This window comes from Gouania willdenowi, chromosome 6 (assembly GCF_900634775.1).
Source record: "Gouania willdenowi chromosome 6, fGouWil2.1, whole genome shotgun sequence".
Taxonomy (NCBI): Eukaryota; Metazoa; Chordata; class Actinopteri; order Blenniiformes; family Gobiesocidae; genus Gouania; species Gouania willdenowi.
The window spans coordinates 25,766,366-25,788,720 of record NC_041049.1 but is presented as its reverse complement, the minus strand read 5'-3'; the positions used below and the strand labels follow the sequence as shown (position 1 = coordinate 25,788,720).

Sequence of the window (22,355 nt, the reverse complement as noted above, 5' to 3'; positions counted from 1 at the left end):
TAATTATTTTATTAAAATGTTAGAAGTTGGACTGGGATCAATCAACAGCACTACAGTTTAGTTACTCTTTAAGCATCCCTGAAAATTGGTCAAATAAATATTTTCACCTCTGATAATAAAGCAATGTCTCAGAGATGGTGAATTATACTAATAGGAATGTTTTTTTTTTTATTTCCAAATGTAGGCTTTACATCACTTGGTGATTTTGGCAGATTTCAAATATGCTGCACCAAGCAAAATGAGTGCTGAATTATTCATTTAAGATTTACATTAGAAAATGTAAGATTCCTGCAGGTGTTATCAGCTAAAAACTGGTGGGGGGGTGAGAATGTTCATTCATGAGTGTAGTGGTTGGCACTTTTTAAAATAATGTGATGGAGCCCAATCTTAAAACTTAAGATAATGGACTGTTGTGTTTCTGTCACGCATGAATGTCAAAGATTGTAGAAGTCACTTGTTGAGGCACTAAAAACGAAGTTCTTTAAAATGTATGATTTATTGCTGTATGCTGTGCAGAGGAGATTCCCAGCGATGAAGACGAAGTAAACGAGAACTGCAACGCAATGCAACAGCAGCACAGCCTGCCTGCAGGCCAGGAATGGGAGGATGACGAGGAGGATGAGGATTACTGGGATGAAGATGGCTTTGAGGGAACACCCCTGGAGGAGTACAGCACACCTTTGGACTACGACAATGGAGAGGACGAGTATCAGTTCTTCACTGCTGCCCTGCTCAGTAAGTCATGTCAGGGTTGATCAACTGTGAGATGCAAACATTCAGATTCAGATACTCCACACATGGGACTGGGATTAAACCCTTAATAATCCTTTGATCAGAAGACGCCCCCACTGGGTGATGTTGTGTTTAATCAGCTAATGGCCCTTTACCTGGTGTGTCTGTTTGGTCCAGGGGTGCAGAACACTGATGCAGGCTGGTACCTGGGTCTAACAGGTTCACTCAGTGATGACCAGAAAAATCAGCTCCAGGAGATCTACAGCATTTCACAGCAGAGACGCAGCACAGCCGGCAAGGGCCATTGGTGAGAGGCGGAGCTAAAAGACCTTTGAAATCTAAAAGGCTGCATTTCAAGCACATCTTTAATTGCAAGCATTGTATATATACAGTATATAACAATTCATTCTATCACAACAAAAACATCAATGTTGAGTAAAATGATACTGATCTGCCTGAGCCTTTGTATGAAAATGAAATGGACAAGCAATATAAGAATGTTTCTTCTCCCCACTGCTTTCTGGATATGGAATGTAACAATGTGAAATATTCCTTGTGGAAAAATGATAAATTTAACCATGACCGATGAAATTGAATGAAAATAAAATGGCACAAACCCCCTCTAAAAACAACAGACAACAAAGGTAAAGTCCTCTTCCTGTTCTCAAGAATACTTACATGAAATCTGATTACATCAAAATGTTTATTTATTTTTTATTTTTTTAAATGACCCTGTTTATTTCAAATAATTCCCATGGAAAGTTTCCAACTTGGAAAATTCCTGGAGTTTTGCAACCCTAGCAAAGATAAGGTTTTTTCAGCAGGGACAGGATGGTCAGAGTTGATAGGATGGATGGAGCCAAACACAAGGCGCTCTCCAAACTATGTGAGAATAGAGCGAAGGATCATCTTTAGGCACGACAAGAACCCTAAACATACAACAGACACTACAATGAAATATTTTAGATCAAAGCATAGACATGGTTTTGTTAAATTCCCACCTTTAATCCAAGTTAAAATCTGGCAAGATTTGAAAGTTGCTGTTCAAACACTCTCCATCCACTCTGAATAAGCTGGAACTATTGTGCAACAAATATCAGTCTCTAGATGTGTTATGATGGTGTAGACATGTCCTAAACCTGCAGCTAAAGGTGGCTGAGTGTGTTGATCTATCACATAAAATCCCAAAAAGACCAATTTACATTTGTAGTTGGAATATATTTTTCAATGGTTTTATTTTCAGGACAGACTCTTTAACTTTCACCAAAACTCTTTATTCTTTTTCAATTTTGGAAATGAAAAGACAATATTTCTTAGCCTTTGCCAACACAATAAATGTAAATACTAACTAAACTCTAAAACTACCTTTTCCCCACTGAAAACAAATGTTTGGTATGAAGTAGTGTTATTGATTGATCCTCGTCCAACTCTTGAAATTTTAGTTAAAGTGTTTCAATTGGACTGTTGCAAAAATTAAATTTTTTAAAATTTAAACCGGGACATTACAATTTAATTTTGCTTTTGGCTGAGAATGGTGGTTTCTGCTCAGTAGCCCCGCCCATAATCAAATAAAGAGCCTAGACGCACGTCAGCCAAAACGTCAGGGTTTAGTTAATCTTTAAATCCTGAAAAACCAATCATTCATTATATTAATAATTTAATTCTTTTTATTTCAGAATGCTGGAAACACAAATGAACTGCAGTGTTGATGAACATTGAGACTTTACGCAAAGCTTCTCAGGCCCAATCAGGTCAAAACTAAAGCAGGCCTGTGGGGTAAACCTGGAGAAGTGGAGGATCCTTCATCAGCTCACAGCTGCTTCAAAGCTGTCCTTCTATTCCTCTGGAGTCCCTCCCTGTCAGCCATCCTGTGCTGGTCAGCGCTCCTATAAATGTTCAAGCTTTTGTACCCTGCAGTCCTTTGGCCTGTCACTGAATTACTGGTTTTTGGTGTTTTGGTGTCTGAGAATCAATAATAGATGAGAACCTATTGCTGTGTGTTTGTACTGTATAGTAGCATCTGTCCCTGTAAAGCTGAGGATGTTTTTATCATCTCATGGAGTTTTTGTCGTGGAAGAAGAGCTCTCTTTCTGTAACGGTGCCTCATGCTCAGACACTCTGGATGGACGATAAGGTCAAAGATGGAATACTATGAATGAGAATGTCACACAGTTAATTGTCATGTGGGAGAGAAACCCGGATATTGTTTTTGTAACAGATTTTTGAAATTTATGAGAATCTTGAATGATTTATTTAAAGCATTTGTGGATTGTTGTCATTTCATGCTTTATATTTTTTATGATGCGTTGGTCCAGCATTCATTTACTGAACTTCTTTAGAATTACTCCAACAATGTTGATTTTTCATCAGCAATAATATTACCAGTTTTGGGGAAAGTAAAGTAGTTATTTCCAAAGCAGGAGTACACTTAATGTTTTTATGTATAAAATAACACGGTTTTCCTTTTTCTATTTTTACAAGCTTATTTAAAAAATTAAAAAATAAGTTAACTCGGTAAACCAAAAATTGTACCGTCAGCTAATGATTAATTAGTCAAAACAACTGTAAAATGATCTAAATGACAAGTACTTTTTGCTTAGAAGAAGAAATACCTCTTAAAGACAAGGGTGTGACACTCATTCTGTGACAGAAAGGTTCAGAGGGTGGATGAGACAAAAAGGGGGATTGATTAAGAAACACAAATGATGTCTTGGGAGAAGAAATTTAATGTAGAAAAGCCATGTGGGACACACCAGAAATACAAATCCATTTAATCCCAACGTTGTGTTCCACATCCTTAAAATGTACTTCTGCCCGCTGGCAAAATTTAATTTTATAGATATCAAATTTTATATTTTTGCTGCATTGCTGTTTTTCTTCTTTTCACTCACTTTCTTTAGTTTTTGGTGCAACGTAGTGACTGCCAACAGTTGGGACAAAGATGCAGCAGGTGAATTAATCTGTTGAACACACACCAGCTTATTGTGGCTTTACATGGACCGCATATTTAAAGGTCCACCAATATAATATAAATATGCGGTCCATGTAAAGCCACAATAAGTAAGTTTTAAAAAAAAATCCTCTTTGGACCATGAACACGTCATGTGGCATTAATATTTAAATCCTCTTAGCCCTGATATGCAGTTATTTGCTATCTTTACTAAATACTTATGTTGGATCCCTTTGTATGTGCTGGGTCTGTAAAAGCCAACACAAAATATGCCTCTATTGGTTTTATTTTAGTGAGTGTCAACCAAATAAATATAGGCTGGTATATCTATTAGGGGCCAGGGAGCCTAAGCTGTGAGAAACGTTACCCTACATGTACTTTATTATTATTCAGAGGAAATCCCACTTCCCATGCAAAGACGATCCCCATATGTTACACAAAGGTCCAGTCCCAGGCCTAAATGGCCAGTCATCCTAAACATGGCACAGTAAGCCTCTAAAGTTCAAAGTTTGAAAAATCAAACATATATGCTATAGATTTGCGACTTTCAATTATTGACGGAATGATCACTGTTTTCAAAAACAGTAAAACTTATTAAACCTCTCTTCCCACAATTTATGCTCAATTGATACCAAACTTGCTACAGGCAGCGCATCTTCAGACTGTTTTACACAAACAAAGACAGCTATTATAGCTACATATTAGAGGGGGAAATCAAAGCGTTTGGAAGAGGGTAAATTCATTGAGTAATTCTACTCAAAGATTGTTGAGTGCCTCTTTCCTCTGTTGATAAGCACTCCTGTAGTCTGCTCCACACACAAGATGGTGGCGCTTAGTCATTTAAAGCCTCTTCTTGGGCAATGATGGCCTAATGACTTGTAACCAATAAGTCACCTTTTTAAATTCACTGTGGGACCTTGAGCAAATCCCTGTAACCTACTGTTGTTATGACTTTCTTGAAAAAGAGATTATTTGCCTGAAAGGGAGTCTTCTGGTTAAATAAAGGTAAAAAAAAAAATACAGTATGTATATAGTGCTGCCAAGTGTCACTCATTGAGTGTGACAGTCAAGCAATTTGACCAATTGTCACACCACATGCCACACTTGACATTTCTCACGAGTATATTTCCCCATTTAAAACTCTATTTACTTTTTTCATGATAATAAACTTTGGTCCTCACAGCTTGCCGTAGTTCGAGTAACTCTGATTGACTGACCAAGATAACCAATCCCAGACCAATCCATGTCTCCTTGTGCCTAAATCTAACTAACCACAGCAGGCATCATGCAATAATAAACCAATCAGAAGCAACGTAAGGCGGGTCGTGATGTGCCGTCTCTAACTAGTATCTTTCTCACACACAACAGGGCCGAGTTGTCGGCAGAAAAAAGTTTCTCGAGTACAGACGCCGTCAATTTTATTCACTGTTTTATATTGCTATGTGTGTGTGTGTGTGTGTGTCTCTTTCACCCACGTGTGTGTCTGTGCTAGACATTAACTTAAATTAATTAAAACAGCTGGCATGGAGGTGAGGACATCAGTCTTAAGGTATAAATCAATGTTAAAACAGGCCAAAGCCATGTTAAAAAAGGCCTTTTTTTTTCATGTCACTAAAGTCTCACTCTTGTCATTTTCTGAAACTTGGCAGCTCTGTGAATATATATCTGAATATGAACAGTTTGATGCAGTCAGTCAGCCTCTTCCTGTCCTGTGCCACAGTTTTGTTCAATCAGGCATGATTGAAAAATACACTGGTTAGATGTGATGGTACGGGTTCTCAAAGTTCTAATAAAAACTAGAATAGAATAATGCAATACAATAATCAGTTAAATACTCTCATCAAACTTTGTTTTTACATTTAGCCCAAATAGGGCTTTATTTAACAGATTCTGTTTTGTGATATTACATTGGTCACTGCACTGTGGTGCAAACACCTGCTCCTGACCAGGATAAAGCAAAAGGCTTAGTTTACCTGCTGCTTAAACCACATCATTATTTTTGGAAGATGTCATTTCCTGATACTTTAAAACACTCAACAAAGATTTACGAATGAAAAAAGAGTCAAAAAGACTTCTTTTATAAATGTTCTCACCACCTATGGCTTTAATGTCTTTTAGAAGGAAATTAAACAGAATATCATAGTAAATGTTTAATTATAATTTTAAATCATTACAAATGATAGAATTATCGTCTTATTACGTGTTTAATGAGTACCCTACTCAGTACCGGGCCAGCTGTGGGGCGTTTTTCGGATGGGCTACAAGGCCACCTTAGTGGGGGTTCCGGTAGCTTTTCACCAACCAATCAGAAAGGGTTTGAAAAAACCTAATTCCTAAGCCTTTTTGCTGCTGGTCAGATTAAGATTAAATTGTGGTTTTTGCCTTTACATATATGACATTTGTCCTCTGCATTTAACCCATCCCTGAGGAGCAGTGGGCAGCCATATTGTGGCACAGTTAGGGGTTAAGAGACTTGCTCAACATCTCACAGCAATGGCCCGGGTGAGATTCTAACTGGCAACCCTCCAATTACAAGCCCAGCATCCTTAATCACTAGGCCACCACTCCCTAATGGATGAAGTGCCTGTTACGGTGGAAAAAAGGAAGATTACCTCGTTTTGGCTTGTAACGACACCCTCTGCGTTGGTGAGTGAAGAAGACCAGACTGAAGAGTTGGTGAATTAGTAAAAAATGACTTTATTCTAAACTAAATAAAAAGAGTACAAAGTGGAACAAAAATTGGTGACCGCCCGGCCAGGCGATCCGAGGACAGAGTGAGACACAATTCTAACTCATCACTGTTAGGGTCCAAGCAGTGAGGCAAGGAGACAACAGCGTTACATTTCCAAAAAAAGGTGCTTTATTGGCCACAGACTAACACAGGCCAAGAACAGAGGTAGCATGTGCAACAAGAACTAACACAAAACCAACTGCCTCAAATGAGACAGGAGTCAACTTAAATACAGTTTGGACCATACCAAATATAAATAAGGAGAAACACAGGGGATAAACAACCAAAACTAAGGGACAAACACAGCCCCCTTAACCTCAGTCCCCCTCTGCAATGGTCTGGTCCACTTAAGGCCGCCTCCAGCTCTCTCCAGGCCAGCCCCTCACCACCTCTGTTCTTAAAGGGACAGAGAATAATGTCAGTGGCAATCATCAAATGATTTAGGAGCTGTTACCTCTGTGTGGCCCGGCCATCACGCACCCCCCCTCTTCAGGACTCTCGCTACCCCAGCGAGAGAGATAATCTGCTGTTACATTATCCTTTCCTGGGATGTGTTGAATGGAGAAACAAAAAGGCTGTAGGGCAAGATACCACCGTGTTATTCTCCCATTAGTATCTTTCATCCTTTTGAGCCATTGTAAGGCTTTGTGGTCCGTCTCCAGGGTAAACTCACGGCCGAGAAGGTAATATCGGAAAGAATCCAGGGCCCACTTGATGGCGAGAGCTTCTTTTTCCACTGTTGAATATCGAACCTCACGGGGGAACAACTTCCTGCTAATGTAGGCCAGTGGGTGGCGATCATGCTGGGGTCCCTGCAAGAGGACAGCTCCGAGTCCTCTTTCCGAAGCATCAGTTTGCACAATAAAGAGATCATTAAAATTTGGAGAATATAAAACTGGATTCTTACTCAGTGACTGACGTATGTCCTGAAAGGCTGCCACTGCTTCCTTTGTCCACTGTATGTGGTTCGGATTCCGAGATCCTGTCAGGTCAGTCAGAGTTGCCGCCCGAGCAGAAAACTGGGGAATGAAGCGATGGTAGAAGCCAGCCATTTTCACAGTTTGGAGATTATTTACTGAAAGTTCAGTTTGTGACCAGGGAGCATAACACATTTGGGTCATTTTAGCTGTATTTTTGGGACACATCGGTTTTATATGACCCTCAATCCCACAAAGGAAGCAGATAGGTTTTCTCCCAGAATATTTCTGTGGCCGCCTTGATTGATTTTCAACATTTTGAGGTTTACTCACACCTTCTGCCCCTAGGTGGCGCTGTGGAGCCGAATCATAGTCCCAGGTCATCTTCCATTCTTCACGGCTCGATGTTTGTCCTTGCTCTCGCGCAGCCACAAAAACATCAGCCAGTTCCGCTGCCTTCAGGGCAGTTTTGGGGTCACGTTCTTTAATCCAGACCTGAAGCTCAGGGGACAACATTCTCAAGTATTGCTCCAAAATAATCACTTCACCAATATCATGGATGGTTTTACTTTTTGGTTCAATCCACTTCACATACAATTCTTTCAGCCGTGCATACAGTTCCTTTGGGCTCTCACCTGCATGAATCTCAAGAGAGCGAAATCTCTGCCTGTAGGTCTCTGAACTAATATTATATTTTGACAAAATTGCAGATTTTACTTGTATATAGTCAAGTGAATTTTCAAAGTCCATGTGCACATATGCCCCTCTTGCTTTCCCTGTTAATAATGGAATTAGATGGAATACCCAATCAGATTTAGGCCATCGGCATGCAAGGGCGATACGTTCAAATGTGATCAAAAAATGTTCCATATCATCATTATCTGTTAGTTTTTCCATTCTAGGTTCATGACAAGTGTGGGACTGACCAGTCAGAGTTTGTGAGGAAGACATGTGCTCTGCTTTAGCCTGTGCATCAGAAAAGTCAGCTTGACAAGATTCAGATCCTGGCTCTCTACTTGATAGTGGATCGGTGTTTTTACTACTCACTTCTAACTGCAAAAGTTGAAACTTGTGTTCCAGAGCTGCAAATTGTTGCTGTTGTTTGACCTCTCGAACATTCTGCTGCCCCATGTGTGTCTGAAGAATGGCCATTAGGTCTGAGAGTGTTGGCTCCTCCCCTTCTTCCTCAGTGCCCTTTACCTCTCCAGAATCTCTATTTTCCTCCATTTCTCCTTCAGAGTCTTTTGTTTCTACTACTCCATGTGGTTCTTTCCGGGGTCGTCCTCTTCCTCTCACAGGCATTCCCAAAAAAAAATTGAAGGTATGATCCAAAAAATGATCGATGAAGACAGAAAAAAAAACCTTGTCCTCACTGGCTGATCCCACCACTGCCACCAATTGTTAGGGTCCAAGCAGTGAGGCAAGGAGACAACAGCGTTACATTTCCCAAAAAAGGTGCTTTATTGGCCACAGACTAACACAGGCCAAGAACAGAGGTAGCATGTGCAACAAGAACTAACACAAAACCAACTGCCTCAAATGAGACAGGAGTCAACTTAAATACAGTTTGGACCATACCAAATATAAATAAGGAGAAACACAGGGGATAAACAACCAAAACTAAGGGACAAACACAGCCCCCTTAACCTCAGTCCCCCTCTGCAATGGTCTGGTCCACTTAAGGCCGCCTCCAGCTCTCTCCAGGCCAGCCCCTCACCACCTCTGTTCTTAAAGGGACAGAGAATAATGTCAGTGGAAATCATCAAATGATTTAGGAGCTGTTACCTCTGTGTGGCCCGGCCATCACAATCACGTATATCCCCCCTCAGTCCCCCTCCCTCCTCCCCCCGGGAGATAAAGGCAGAGTGGAGGAGGTGAGGGAAGAGAGTGAAAAAGACATTTTCTTCTTGAGTCAAAACAGCCAGTCCTCTGGTATCTGCTGATTGTCATGGGAGTGGAGGTGTGTGCGTTTATGTGTTTGTGTGTGTGAATGGATGTGTATGGGGTGTGTATGTGTGACTATGTGAGTGTGTGTAGGCATGTGAGTGTGTACACAGAGGGTGCCTATGCGTCTGACCTTGTGAGATTTCAGTATTGTTTTGGGAAGACATCATGTGCTTTGGAAGAGGTGGCCTGACCCAGAGCTAGAAGCAAAGTTGAAGACATGAGAATAACACAATGGAAAGTTACAACCCAAGGCTTAAGGATTAAGATATATGAGTAAATATATTATTAAGCATAACTAATATTTTTGCCATAACATACCGATCAAGATCGGACTTTAAATTACAATTCATAAGTGAATAAGAAGAAGTGGGTATTTGCTTCTGGCCGGATGATATTACATTATAGGATGTGCATTTACATGCTTATTTACAGATATTTACAATTTAAGATGCAGGAGAAGAAAACCTGCAATATGGTTTTCGTAGCAGTATCTGCGAAAAGAAAGAGAGTTGGTGTTTTCCCTCTCCAGTCTTTTCTTTCTCTTCTTTCTTTACGTCCTTCAGTTTGGTTTTCTCTAGCGTTTCTCTCTCTCTTTCAGCTCACTTTGCCTCCTCTTGGGGGCCTCTTCCTCTCTTTTTCTGCTCCTTCCTCACTGTGACCTTTTCTTCACTTCCTTTTCTTGGTTGGACTTTTTTAAAGTGATAATTAAATTTTCCTTATCTTTCAGATCCATCAAATCCCCCCAATTCATCTTCATCTCATTGGTGTGTTTGTTGATGTTGAGGTCAGCGAGCTGATTGATTTTTTCCTGAAGCTCAAGGTTGACTTTTTGGGTCTCCTCTTTTTCCTTTTGAAGAGCCTTCATTAAAGAAAGGACTTCCTCCATCAGCTCAGCATTCTGCACTTGTCTTTGACAGATCCAATTCCAAAATCCATGAACAATATCCCTTTTCCAGGAGGAGCAGTGCACACACCTCTCGCACACATTGCCAGTACAGTAAACTGTAGATTAATGTGTGATCATACATACTTCAGTTATTCTCTTTGATAAATGGACTGAATAACACCAACTTTACTCCTTTTTCAATGTTGAAACCACAAGAAACATCTGAAATGTGTTTGTCCTTTTCTCTTTTTCCTCTTCTTGCTCACTGCTCAATAACAGATGATGTCACATCCTGTTGGCCTCAGCATTGGTTTCTATTGCCTGTTTATTCAGAGTGAAAACCGCAGCATGCGCCCTCACGTCTTTGACCATAAACTCTGATCTACATCATGGGTCTTGTGAAGACGTCTTGCACTTAAGCTGCAAAACAGTGTCAGCTGTCTTTGCTGAGCCCCTGAGCTTCAAGCTGAGAAGAATTTGATGAAATTGGAAAATCCAGCGTGGCCTGTAAGCCTGGCAACTTTTTATCACAGATAGAGCCATAAACATGTAATTGTCTGATCCAAAGGTGACATTATGAGAATTCATGTCAACATTCTGAATATGTGTGAATATGTCATTTCTCTATATTAATGTTTTATTTTTACCAAAGTTGTGTTTTTCTCTCATTTCTATGTGTTTTTCTTGTTCATGTTATTGTTGGAAAATGTTTCATTTATTTTTTGTGTTTCTGTTATGTTGTATCTTTTTCTTATTATGTTTTTGTTGTCATTTTGCATATTTTTGTTGTTTGTATGCTCTCTGTATCTTTTGCATACTTTTCTCTCATTTTATGTGTTTAAGTTGTTTTTGGTGTCATTTGGTTTATTTTTCTCTTATTTTGTGTGTTTTTAGAGTCATTTTGTGAATTTACTTTTGGGGCCACGCAAAATTAGACAGAGGGCCGTATGAGGTCCATGTCTGATCCACAGGCTTTATCCACCTTAAAGCAGCCGTGCCACATTTACACGGTCATTCATTTCAAACAGATTTATGAAATCAGCAGCAATGTAAAAAGTGATAGACTTCTGATCCTAGTATGTCAGCATGCACCAAAGTCAATATTTTCTACAAACACTGAGATAGCAGTTAAAAAAACAGATGGCAAAGAAAATCAAAGTTTACAGGATCTTTACGCTACATTCATGTAACCAAACACAAAGTACTTCAGTAGCTGAGATGCTTTGTCTGATGAGCTTTTGGTTTATTAAGCCTGAAACCAACAGGCCAAATGATATTCAGCAGGTCAACCACACAAACACAGCAAACATTTCACAGAAATCATACACTACTAAAACATTATTATTATCACAACAAAAACAAATATTGTGAAAATGTTTTAAAAAAGAAATCTCGTTTACACTGAATTTCAAAGTCATTTTGAGACACTTTGCTTTCTATCAAACGTGTCCCTTCATGGTCTGCTTTAGTCATTTTAAGGTAGCTTGACCTCTAATACAATGAACTTATTTGGTTTTGTATTTTCATTTCAGCTTTTTTCTTGGTAGCTTGTGTTACCTTAATCAACTTGGAGTTTGTAGCTTTTTGTAACTTGTTGGGAGTCTATAAAAAGTGTACTCTTTTAGTATTTGTCTCAAGTCTGCACCTGGTTCATTCTTTATCAGTATTTATGTGTAACTTTATCCTTTGGAATACTTTTGAGTACATTGGGATGCTTGTATTTGTATGTGGGAGGCCTCCATGGCAGTCCTTCCTGTATTAAGTCTGACACAGTGTTCATTTGTTGGGTCATATTCAGATTTGACCTGCATGCCTCAGAAATGGGAAATTTCAGAAGTAAATGACAATGAAAAACTTTAAAATAGAAGGTATACAAATAAATGGAGGTCATTTTAAGTGAAGAATGACAATAAGAACTGTCCATACAGCTGAAGGTCAAAGTAGCTGCGTGGACTAAAATCTCCTGCAGTCAGAAATGCAACAATTGAACGAAGTTGTATCGCTCCAGCTCGGTAAAGTTCCGCAAACACTCAGTGTAACTTTGGTCCCTCTGTTGGTCCCATGAGTCATTTCTTTTTCTCCAAAGCATGCATGCTAACGCTAACAGGAGCCAGAGCGTCTGTGAGCAGTAGTCAGAATAAATTATGAAGCAGAGCAAAGCACACATTCAAAAAGCTGTGGTTTGAGCATCTTTTAGCTTTCAGATCAAAAGGACCCCCAGCAGCCACCGGGACTCTCCAGTGTGCTGAAATAAAGTGATGAATCTGTACATTTGTACAGGAAGATGTACGACACAGTGATGGGTTCAGGTTCCCTTGAACTTTGCAGTGCAGGAGAACGATTCCAGTTAGTGGTTTATCCAAAGTCAGTGAGTGGATCATTGAATCCTTTGAGCGTTAAAGGTTGACGCCTTTGACCAGCGAAGCTTCCAGTGTGATGGGGAAGTCATGCAGCGTCTCCAGGACCCCAATGAGGGTGCCGACAGTGGTGTGGTCTCTAAGAGGGGCTGCATCCTCATACATCCGTGGGGTTACTGGAGATCCCACCAACAGGGGGAGCCATTCAGCCATCAGGTGGTCTCTGCAAAGAAGACAGATGAGTCACTAAATGTATAAAATTAGTAGGGTTGTGCCAGAATATCAATATGACGATATATTGCAAGGTTTTGTCTCACGATACGTTATAGTTTCACTGGAGCTAAATATACATTTTAATTTTTTTGCAACATACAAGACATGAGAAAAACAATATATATATATATATATATATATATATATATGCATGATATACAGAGATAATGCAGTGCATACACAGTACAATGAGACAATAGGTGAGGAGTGGATTTTTACAAATTTACACTGTGTGTGTATGGGGGGTGAATCCATTCAAAATTCACGCGCACAAGTCCATATATATATATATATATATATATACGTCTACATGTAGACAAAATTGTTAGGCGCTAACGTGTGCAGGCGTGTACACAAGTGCAACTCAGTTAAGTGTGTATGAGTGTTGAGTGTTGTATCCTGTCCAATCACAGCAAAGATCTAACTCAGAGCGTGTCACTACCATTCTATGGAAGGGTGTCATGACACAGACTGCAACCAGACTAAATGGTGGTCCATTATTTACACACAACACTCACACACACACACTTACATACCTGCACACGTAACAATGTTTACATGTCACGTAGACAGTGATTGATGGTGAAGGGCACCTGATCGCTATAGCTTCACTCACGCCACATCTGTGTCTACATGTGACTGATATATTTATGTTTGTTAGGTGCACATCCAGGTGTGGCGTAGGTGTGCACTTTAATGTGTATGCACATTAAAGTGTATGGACAGGTGTTAATGCATTATCACATTAACACATCTCCAAGCACACATGTGGACATGACTTGTGCATTGTGCCCGTGTACCCATTCTAAGTCAATGGGAAATGTAGATCAGACGTGCAGATGTGCAAGCGCAGGGTACGCGTTTGTTGGACTGGTGCGCATTAATTTAGAAAGGATTCACCCGCCATTGTGTGTGTGTGTGTGTTAAGAAGAGCCACTGTGCATTATACACTATATACACTGTTTTACTTCCCTGTCATTCGTGTGAAATTGATTGACAATATTTTGTAATTCCTGTGAAATGGATTCAGTGCAATCAATAAATTCTGAATTTTTTCAGTGACACAAATATCGTGATGTATCGTGAAATCGTAAAATACTGAGCCTTTTGGCACATCATCACCACACTGTTAACACTTTAAGGACGTTAAAGCCGTTTGCGTTTGTTCCGACCAAAGAACCCGACTTTTTTGGAGCTTCTCTGGTGGAGGAGGAAGTGATCGACTTAAGGGTCATCGGTGTTAGTTACGTTTACTTCAACAGGATATCCTGAGCACTATACCATTAGGAGTTTTTAAAGATACAGCTTTACTCTCAAAATATTACAACTATTAAGATTTTAATCTGATAAAATCACAACTTTATTCTCATAATAAAGGGGCGCACGGTGACTTAGTGGTTAGCACGTCCGCCTCACAGCAAGAAGGTCCTGGGTTCAAGCCCTGGGGTGGACACTTGGGTCCTTTCTGTGTGGAGTTTGCATGTTCTCCCCGTGTGTGTGCGTTTCCTCCGGGTACTTCGGCTTCCTCCCACAATCCAAAAACATGACTGTAAGGTTGATTGGAGTCTCTAAATTGCCCATAGGAGTGAATGAATGAGTGAATGGTTGTCTGTGTCTGTGTTGCCCTGTGATGGACTGGCGCCCTGTCCAGGTTGTACCCCCGCCCAGCGCCCTATGAGACCCTGTTAAAAACAGGAATAAGCGGGTATGAAGATGGATTCTCATAATATTATGACTTTATTTCAAAATATTATAACTTTAATCTAGTAATTCTCAGATTTCTTTTTTATTTTAATGTGGCCCTGATACGCCGTCGTATGAAATGACTTTTGTGAAAGATTAGTTATTTTATAAACTCTGGAACATTCCATGAAGGCTAATAAGGAATGGTCAGGTTGAAGCTCTTCACAAATTCTCAGGATTCCTCTCTTCTCCCGACACTCACCGCGCTCCCAGACACACCAGCAACTGGAACTTTCCATCCTTGCCGATATTCCTAGGTGTGGAGTTGATGGCGTTGACATAGCGACAGAGTGATTGCCAAGTCATGGCCAGAAGCTCAGTGGTCTCCTGAGGGTCAGCTGACACCATGTAGGCAACGACCTTCTCTGTAAGAGAGTAACACATTGAAGGGTTCACCCACTGTTAAACAGCTGCACTCCTCAAACTAAAACAGAGATTCTCATGTTATTTGGTCATTGCAGATAAAATCTTTCCCTAGAACAGGAGGTGGAGCTGCAGTCTCACACTCACCCACAAAGTCCCATACGAACACAGTTTTTTGGAACAGCCATGCAGACTTGAAGCCATGATGAAAGAACTGCTCCAGTGCCGCGACTAAACCGTTCTCTCCACAGAGCAGGACGGTCAGACTGCCTCTCTGTGAGGAGACCAGCTCAGGTTAGAAATACACATTTACACTACAAACCAAGGAGAGTCAAACATTTACCAAGAACTGTGCAACAGTCTTGCTTCAAAAGTAATAATTTATATATGTGGGCTTATTATTACATACAACTGACTGACAGAATTATTTTCAAAGAAAAGAAAAAGGTTGATCTAAAAAGGCATGAAAATGAATTAATTAACCTGATATGGGATGGTAATAATGTTTGTAAATACATATAGAATGACTGTACTCAATGCCTAACACCACATGATCACATGAATTCTGACTGGATTTCAACCCATGTGACAAAATTATAGTTTTGTTTTTATTAGATAATAAAAATATCCATATGCTTGGATATAGTTTTCATATGTTAACTATGTAGTTTTTTTAAAAATTAGTTATAGTCTAGTTATTGTCACTTACAAACATTTAATCAACAAAAACTATGATAAAAATATTTAGCATAAACTTTTTTAAGCCCAACTTTGGGTCTGATTTGTGAAATGCCCTGTATTTAACTGTATCATACATTGAATGCAAGATGATCTGTATTTTTTATTTTTTTGGAGTGCCTGTGTGGGATGTGATGGGAAGCTGCAGTCATGCACGGATCAGTGAGTGTCAGAGCTGAAGAAGGATTGTGAAATGAAGGAGTCTCCAAGTTCATGACCTCTTTCAAGGCTCCACTCTCCCCACTCTTCCCCCATCCCCATCCTTACCACTGACGGCACTCAAAGTGCATCAGATAACACGCTCAGAGCTATTTGTACAATTTGTGTTGCCTCTGCTGTAGCAGAGAGACGTCCATTAAGGCAGCCATAAAACCTGACTTTACTGACAGACCGTTACAAAGGTGATAGCTGGGATGGATTTCTCTCAGCTCAAAGATCAGATCCTCTACAGCTGTGATGAAGCTCACAAATACACTGTTAGGTATCAGTCCTCACCTCCTTCTCTGGCTTGTGGAAGTGTTTAATGATGCAGTTCACTGCCTCTCCAATGGCCTCTTGGATCTGAGCTGAAGTCGGTTCTGATGGAATGAAAGCAGCCACATAAGTACTGACCTTTGACCCCATACAGCACAACAATGATGTCACTGTAGTGATTTGTCATCGCCTGGCGATAGGTACCATTATTATGATCATATGATCACTGCCTGACGCTCTAACCATGCTACAAAGCTCACAAACTACAAACAGCAGTAACATCAGGACCGCATGCTAAGGGTTGAAGGGGCTCATAACGCCATTTGTCATGTTAATGCTAAATGCAAGAACACACCTTAACCCTTTAACACCTGTAATATTAATATCTCCGACTGGTTTTTTGTTTGTTGCTTGTTTTGTCTATGAAATGGTCAGTAAATGTCTTATGAGGAAGTGCTTTTACACTTTTTTCCATAACATTTTTGACTTCCAATTATTGGCAGTTTTTTTGTTTTGTTTTGTTTTTCTACAATTTATTACGTGTTCTGTCAGTGTAATATCAGTTTCAAATGAAGAAAAACACAAATGAAATAGATTTTTGAAGATTTCTTAGGAATATGTGGGCAACCGTGGCTCAGGTGGTAGAGGGTCTCACACATTAAAAGCATCTATTTACACTTATATTAATGTACACAAAGATTAGCTCCACAAAATCAGAACGACATTTATTGATTCAGAAATTAAACTGATCTTACCTTTATAGGCTCAGTTTCCTCCTTTGTTTTCAAATCCATTTGAACCTCCATTTATGGTGGTTTTTATCATCAGAGAGTCTTTCATTTTTAATAAATCCACCGTTATTTGGTCTGTTTTAATCTCTTTCTTTCTCACTCACTTGGTTCTCTCTATGTTCCTTGTGTCGATTTCGTCAAAACAAAACGGCATCTTTAATGTTTCCGTTACGTATGAGTAAAATTACCGCAATGTACCGACACTGGCTGTAAAGAGCAACTTATTATCTTTCATAAACTGGTGGAATTTCTCCGATAGAACAAATATGAGCAGAGTTACGGTCATTTAAATTAACGTGATGCGTTCAGGGGCCCTGGGAAACCCAGTCCGTGAAAAGAGCACGTGTCTGGGTAAATCTTGGTTTATAGTTACCCTACGTAACAGAAAATATAAAATTAACAGAATGTACTGTCAACAACAAACCCAGAGTCACTTAATGGTGACGCAACGCCATACGTGTGTCATAAATTAACGTGATGATGTGTTTCTCTGTGGGAACCGAGTTGAGCTGGTGATCACGTCTGTTCTACCGTGCCAGAAAAGAGACAGGGAGGGGGGATTCCTGCTGTGAGCTTGGAACGGCCCCAGTTGCCAGTGTGAGTACACCCTAAGTTGCTCCCAGTGGTCGACTAGCGCCTTGCATGGCAGTTCTGTCCCACTGGTGTGTGAATGTGAGAGCGACTGGGTGAATGAGACTTCAACCAATGGAGTATTCAAACAGAGCCATCATTATGTTGGGCACAGAATTCGTCACCAGGTGTTGTGATTAATCCTGCAGCCTGACAAAATGATGGTTCCTATATTGCAGTACTATAATTATACTCTTCAGTAATTTACAGACTTCCTTCCTACAGTCTGGGCACAGATTTACAGCCTAATATTTTGTTCAGGCCTGTTACACAAAATACAATCAAAACTAATCGATTTTTTCCAAAGATCCCACAGCTGTGTGTGTGTGTGTGTGTGTGTGTGTGTGTGTGTGTGTGTGTGTGTGTGTGTGCGTCCTGTCAGATACTTACTGAGCCCTCTGGACATCGACGTCACACTGATGCGGCGTGTCTGAGACGGTGAGCACAGCTGTGGGGGAGTACGGCAGCCCCTCCCACAATCCTCCTCTGCGCAGGGCTCCACCAGTTCACCAATAAGAACCCTCTCGAGGCTGCCGTCGTCCACGCCCTTACCGAGCCATCGCCCACATGGGAACCTGCAGAAACAACAGAGGTAACGGGACCAATTACTCAACATTACTTTTATGACTTCCTAAGTCATGGGTCAGCCACTCATTGCCCCTCCCCTATGACTCGGCAACCAATCACAGTGCCCTTCAGGCCATCAAGTACAGGCTCTTCTGTTGTCGTTCAACATAAACAGTACACTTTTACTAAAAAATGTCAACAGTAAAGGTGGAAACAGTTCATCTTGCTCTCTACACTGAGTAAAGTTGCAAAAACTAGAGATGTTCGGAGGGGCGGTACTAAGGTGGCCTAGTTTTCTACGTTCATTTGAACTACTTAAGTTGTGATATCAAACTTATAAGGGAAGTCTCCTCTCTTCCAACAAAATAATGAATGTTACTTAGAGAAAAATGAAAAGCCCTCACCTGTATATGTGTCCTGTTATCTCGTTGCGCACCATGACGCAATCGACCAGCCACTTAGCCAGAAGGCCAGCATTGTCGTGACCCAGCTGCACAGTGGTCAGCCTTCCAAGGTTCTGGCACTGAACACAAACACAGAAAGAAATGTATATTAAAAGCAGCTCTATCTTTTCTCTGACCTATTCACTCCAAGTGTCTAACTGCCAAAATCAAATATATGAGTATTTTTCATTTTTTACACACATCTAACCATGCCACAGTCGACATAACAATGAGCAGCTATCAGGAACACCACTATCAAACTAAACTGCAGTGGACACGTGAAAAAGCTTGTCTGTTGGAGGAGGAGGAAGATGAGGCTGTCTACCTTAAAGATGGCCGAGATATGCGTGTGGGGCCTGAAAGCCGACTGAGGAAGACAAAGACACTTAATAAGACACAATGAATGTTTACAAGATGGTGACATTGACTGAGCACAACCAAAACACAGCAGTGCAAACATGCAGCCAAGCAGGCAAGTAAAGATGTAGAGATATATTGGAGATATTAGTCCGTCTGCTGTCTACCCACACCTAAAAAGTTTAAAAGTACACAATATATATATCGCTTTACTTTCAGTAAAGATCAATCTTAATGCTTTTTAAACATTGTGATGCTTCCAACTCTGTGGGATGCATTAAGATGGTTTGATGAGTTTGGAATGGGAAAACTTAACTGGCCCTGACCTTAACCCCATTGAGCACCTTTTGGATGAACTTGGTGATTGTGGGGCATGCCGTCTTGTCTCCCATAAACGTTTCCAAATCTTGAAGTAGCAATGTACAATGTTATCTTCATGTTATCTACCTATATTAGCAGACTGCAGGAGAGCTTGTAAATCAACAGAGATACAAGCCAATCATCAATCTCAGCAGAATTATTCATTGAATTTACCCATTTTCAAATGGTTTCATTTTGCTCCTCATATATAGTTATCACACTGAATTGTCAAAATTTGATTTCTACCACTCAAACACAAAATGTAAGGAGGTAGTAACTGTTTATAGTTTCATAGGCGACTCAAGTATGTTCATTGTTTGGTTTAAAAATTTGTTGTGAATAAATATGACATGTTTTATAGATTTGTCTTGTGTCAACATGATAAAGTAGGGATGTAACGATTCACTCAACTCCCGATACGATTCAATTCACCATTTATTCTACAAAATGGGACTGTAGTCAAATGATGACTGAAAAATATTCCGAGAAAATGCTGTACTATTTTCCTTTTATTTTTCATTGTCAAAAGAATCCCTTGATAAACTATTCAAAACAATGCAATTTAACTAAGAAATAAATCTTGAATGAAATAAATAAAGGAACAATACAAATGAAGAAGAAACCTATTATTTAAAATTCTGGTTCTATAGTAAACAATGCAAAACTGCATAATAGTTATTTTTCTTTTTAAAAGTGCAACTGAAAATGTATTTTGTGCCTTAACAATTCGACTTAAAAAAAAAAAAATAATTGCACTGATTTACATCAGATATTTGTTTAAACCAGTGGTCGGTTGGCATGCAGCTAATCTAGCAGTGAAGAAGAGATGCTGTGCTAGCAGACAGAGCCAATAGAAAAACGTGACTTCTACAGATATTCACGTAATATTACAGATATTCTTCGGTGCTAAAGGGGTAAGGAATCATTTATGAACATGTTTAAGAGTAGATGGCGGCCAGAAACAAAGTAGTAGCAGATTCCGCCCGCTGTGTACACTGCTGGACAGAGAAGGGATAAAAATATACAATATATATGTTTAAAAAAAGTACTGTGATTCAATTTTCAAAGTATCAATGTCAACTGTGATACCTATGAATCGATTTTTAACTGCCTTACGATTAATCGTTACATCCCTATGATAAAGAGAATAATTCCGCAGAATATTCCACTACAGAAAATAAACAAGTTAACTAGTACCACACATCATTCACTCACTAATGAGCTATTAGAGTAAAATATATTTACAGTGACTACCAGTGACATGGTGTGACTGCCATACATGTTAATTAGTAAAATTGTCTTGCATGACTAGTTACAGTAACTAGTGATAGAAAATGTTAGCGTTTGAGTAAAGTATCTGTGCTGCTAGTTACCCATCATTATTCTGGATACAACTAGTACACTAACCTGAATGTGTAAAGTCAGAAACACCAAAACCAGTGGTAATGTTTGGTCTCACTAAATGACATATAAATTGACAAAGAGTGTATTTGAAACAGTGGACCTTTGTTGAAACTGTCATTCAACCAAATTTTTTCCTCAGCATACTGTATGTTTGTGAAGCCTGAGCGCTCTGACACAGATCACAGACTGTTGATCCCCAAATGTCATAACTACAAAGGTTTCAGAAAGTCTTTCATACACATCACTGTAGACAGCACCGGGAGAAGGTTGTTGTTGGCGACTGATGTTAGAAAATAATGGTTTCCATACTATGGTATGTTTGGACCAGTTGTTCAAAGGTAATGTGATTGGATTTTGGTTTTTGAATTTGATATAATCTGGAAAATGGGTTGATCAAGATAAAAAGAAAGATTCTGAAATGGGATCAAATCATGTAATTCACTCTTCACTGGATAATGTTTATCCTGATAAATAATGAATAATAATCCTGATCCTAACGGGGGTAGGATTTCAAGGTGGTTTTCAGTTTGAAAATATAGTAAAACTGTCAAATAATAAAACATTTGTATCTTTTATTGAATAGACTAATGTAGACGTACTCGAGACTGGTCTTGGTCTTGAGACTACATTTAAAATACCAGCCAAAACTGGGACATTAATCCTTTTTATTTCTAGTGAGAAACACATTTTAATACTTACTTTACTTACAAAACCTTGATTCATTTACATTCACCAGTCATTTAAATGCTACTAATAAATACAGTTCAATCTGTTTATACAGAGAGTGAATCTGAATTCACCAGTGGTAAAGTATCAAACGTTATGTTGTGTGAATATGAATAAAAAGTGATTTTTAAGGATTAGAGAGTTCACTTTGTCTTCTCCTGTGTATATGATAATGATATGATATCAGCAGGGATTACTTATTTTGTTGTGTGGAATGTTAGAAAAGGCTTCATCAAGTGACATTATTCAAACATAGAACAATAGTCAGCTACAGGTATGAGAAAAAACTGACCCGTTTATTATTAACTAATGGGTAACATACATTTCAACCTTAAACATATCAACGTTAAGAATGTTCCACAAATTAATAGAATAAATAAACAGTAAATTAAAACACCCTAAAAAATAATCTCAATAAAAACTAAAAACTATGGATATAATGTAAGTGCTGGAGCAGAGTCTGGTATGGAGTGCTTGTATCCGAGTGCTTTATCTGAGATTAGAGTAAGATACATGCCAATATAATCTGATTCTTTCTTTCTATCATTCTTTTTTTTGCCGATATTGGACCGACATCCATCATCATTATCGGATGTGGTGTTAGGTTCTGTTTAGTTTTGTTTGTGTTTGGTCCTTGTGGTCTTTTAGTTTTTCTGTGAGTCTTTGATATTCTATTTTCGAGAATGTTCTCTTGTGTTAAGTCTTGTCTCTTTGTTTCCAGGGATTCCTGATTTGTGGCTCCACCCCCCAATAACGTCTGTGTGCTTGGTTTGTGACTGATTAGCTTCCTCATGTTTCCACCCAGGTGTGGCCCATGCCCAATCAGGCCTCCTCCACTATTTAGCTGAGTGCTTGAACACTGACTGTTTGCTGGTTCATTTTATTGTCGTGACCTGCTGTGTTTGTTCCCTGCTCCCTGGTTTTCCTTGTGCCCTGTTGGGTTTAGGACTAAACATGGACTGATTC

At 39.5% G+C, this 22,355-nt stretch overlaps 3 protein-coding genes across 6 annotated transcripts in view; 1 reads left to right on the top strand and 2 right to left on the bottom strand.

Annotated features, from left to right (window-relative positions):
• The window catches only part of ipo8 (importin 8), a 30,599-nt gene extending 27,589 nt beyond the window's left edge, over positions 1–3,010 (top strand). For both annotated transcript variants that reach the window (XM_028449824.1, XM_028449823.1), the window contains exons 23-25: positions 517–735; positions 910–1,039; positions 2,409–3,010. In XM_028449824.1, coding sequence (XP_028305625.1) covers positions 517–735; positions 910–1,039; position 2,409 — 350 coding nt within the window. In that variant the 3' untranslated portion in view covers positions 2,410–3,010. The remainder of the gene's footprint in view (positions 1–516; positions 736–909; positions 1,040–2,408) is intronic.
• The window catches only part of LOC114465064 (uncharacterized), a 31,628-nt gene extending 20,847 nt beyond the window's left edge, over positions 1–10,781 (bottom strand). Inside the window, exons 1-2 of one of the 2 annotated variants that reach the window (XM_028449825.1) lie at positions 7,087–10,781; positions 6,895–6,988 (exon numbers count right to left, since the gene is read on the bottom strand). In XM_028449825.1, coding sequence (XP_028305626.1) covers positions 6,948–6,988; positions 7,087–8,632 — 1,587 coding nt within the window. In that variant the 5' untranslated portion in view covers positions 8,633–10,781 and the 3' untranslated portion in view covers positions 6,895–6,947. Of the gene's footprint in view, positions 1–6,481 lie in introns of those variants that run through there. The other variant, XR_003674277.1, reaches the window with a different exon arrangement.
• A 537-nt stretch (positions 10,782–11,318) lies between these two features.
• dennd5b (DENN/MADD domain containing 5B) overlaps positions 11,319–22,355 on the bottom strand; it is a 74,892-nt gene continuing 63,855 nt past the window's right edge. The window contains exons 17-23 of one of the 2 annotated variants that reach the window (XM_028449548.1): positions 18,868–18,909; positions 18,504–18,622; positions 17,923–18,107; positions 16,133–16,215; positions 15,047–15,173; positions 14,739–14,901; positions 11,319–12,743 (exon numbers count right to left, since the gene is read on the bottom strand). In XM_028449548.1, coding sequence (XP_028305349.1) covers positions 12,560–12,743; positions 14,739–14,901; positions 15,047–15,173; positions 16,133–16,215; positions 17,923–18,107; positions 18,504–18,622; positions 18,868–18,909 — 903 coding nt within the window. In that variant the 3' untranslated portion in view covers positions 11,319–12,559. The remainder of the gene's footprint in view (positions 12,744–14,738; positions 14,902–15,046; positions 15,174–16,132; positions 16,216–17,922; positions 18,108–18,503; positions 18,623–18,867; positions 18,910–22,355) is intronic. The other variant, XM_028449549.1, reaches the window with a different exon arrangement.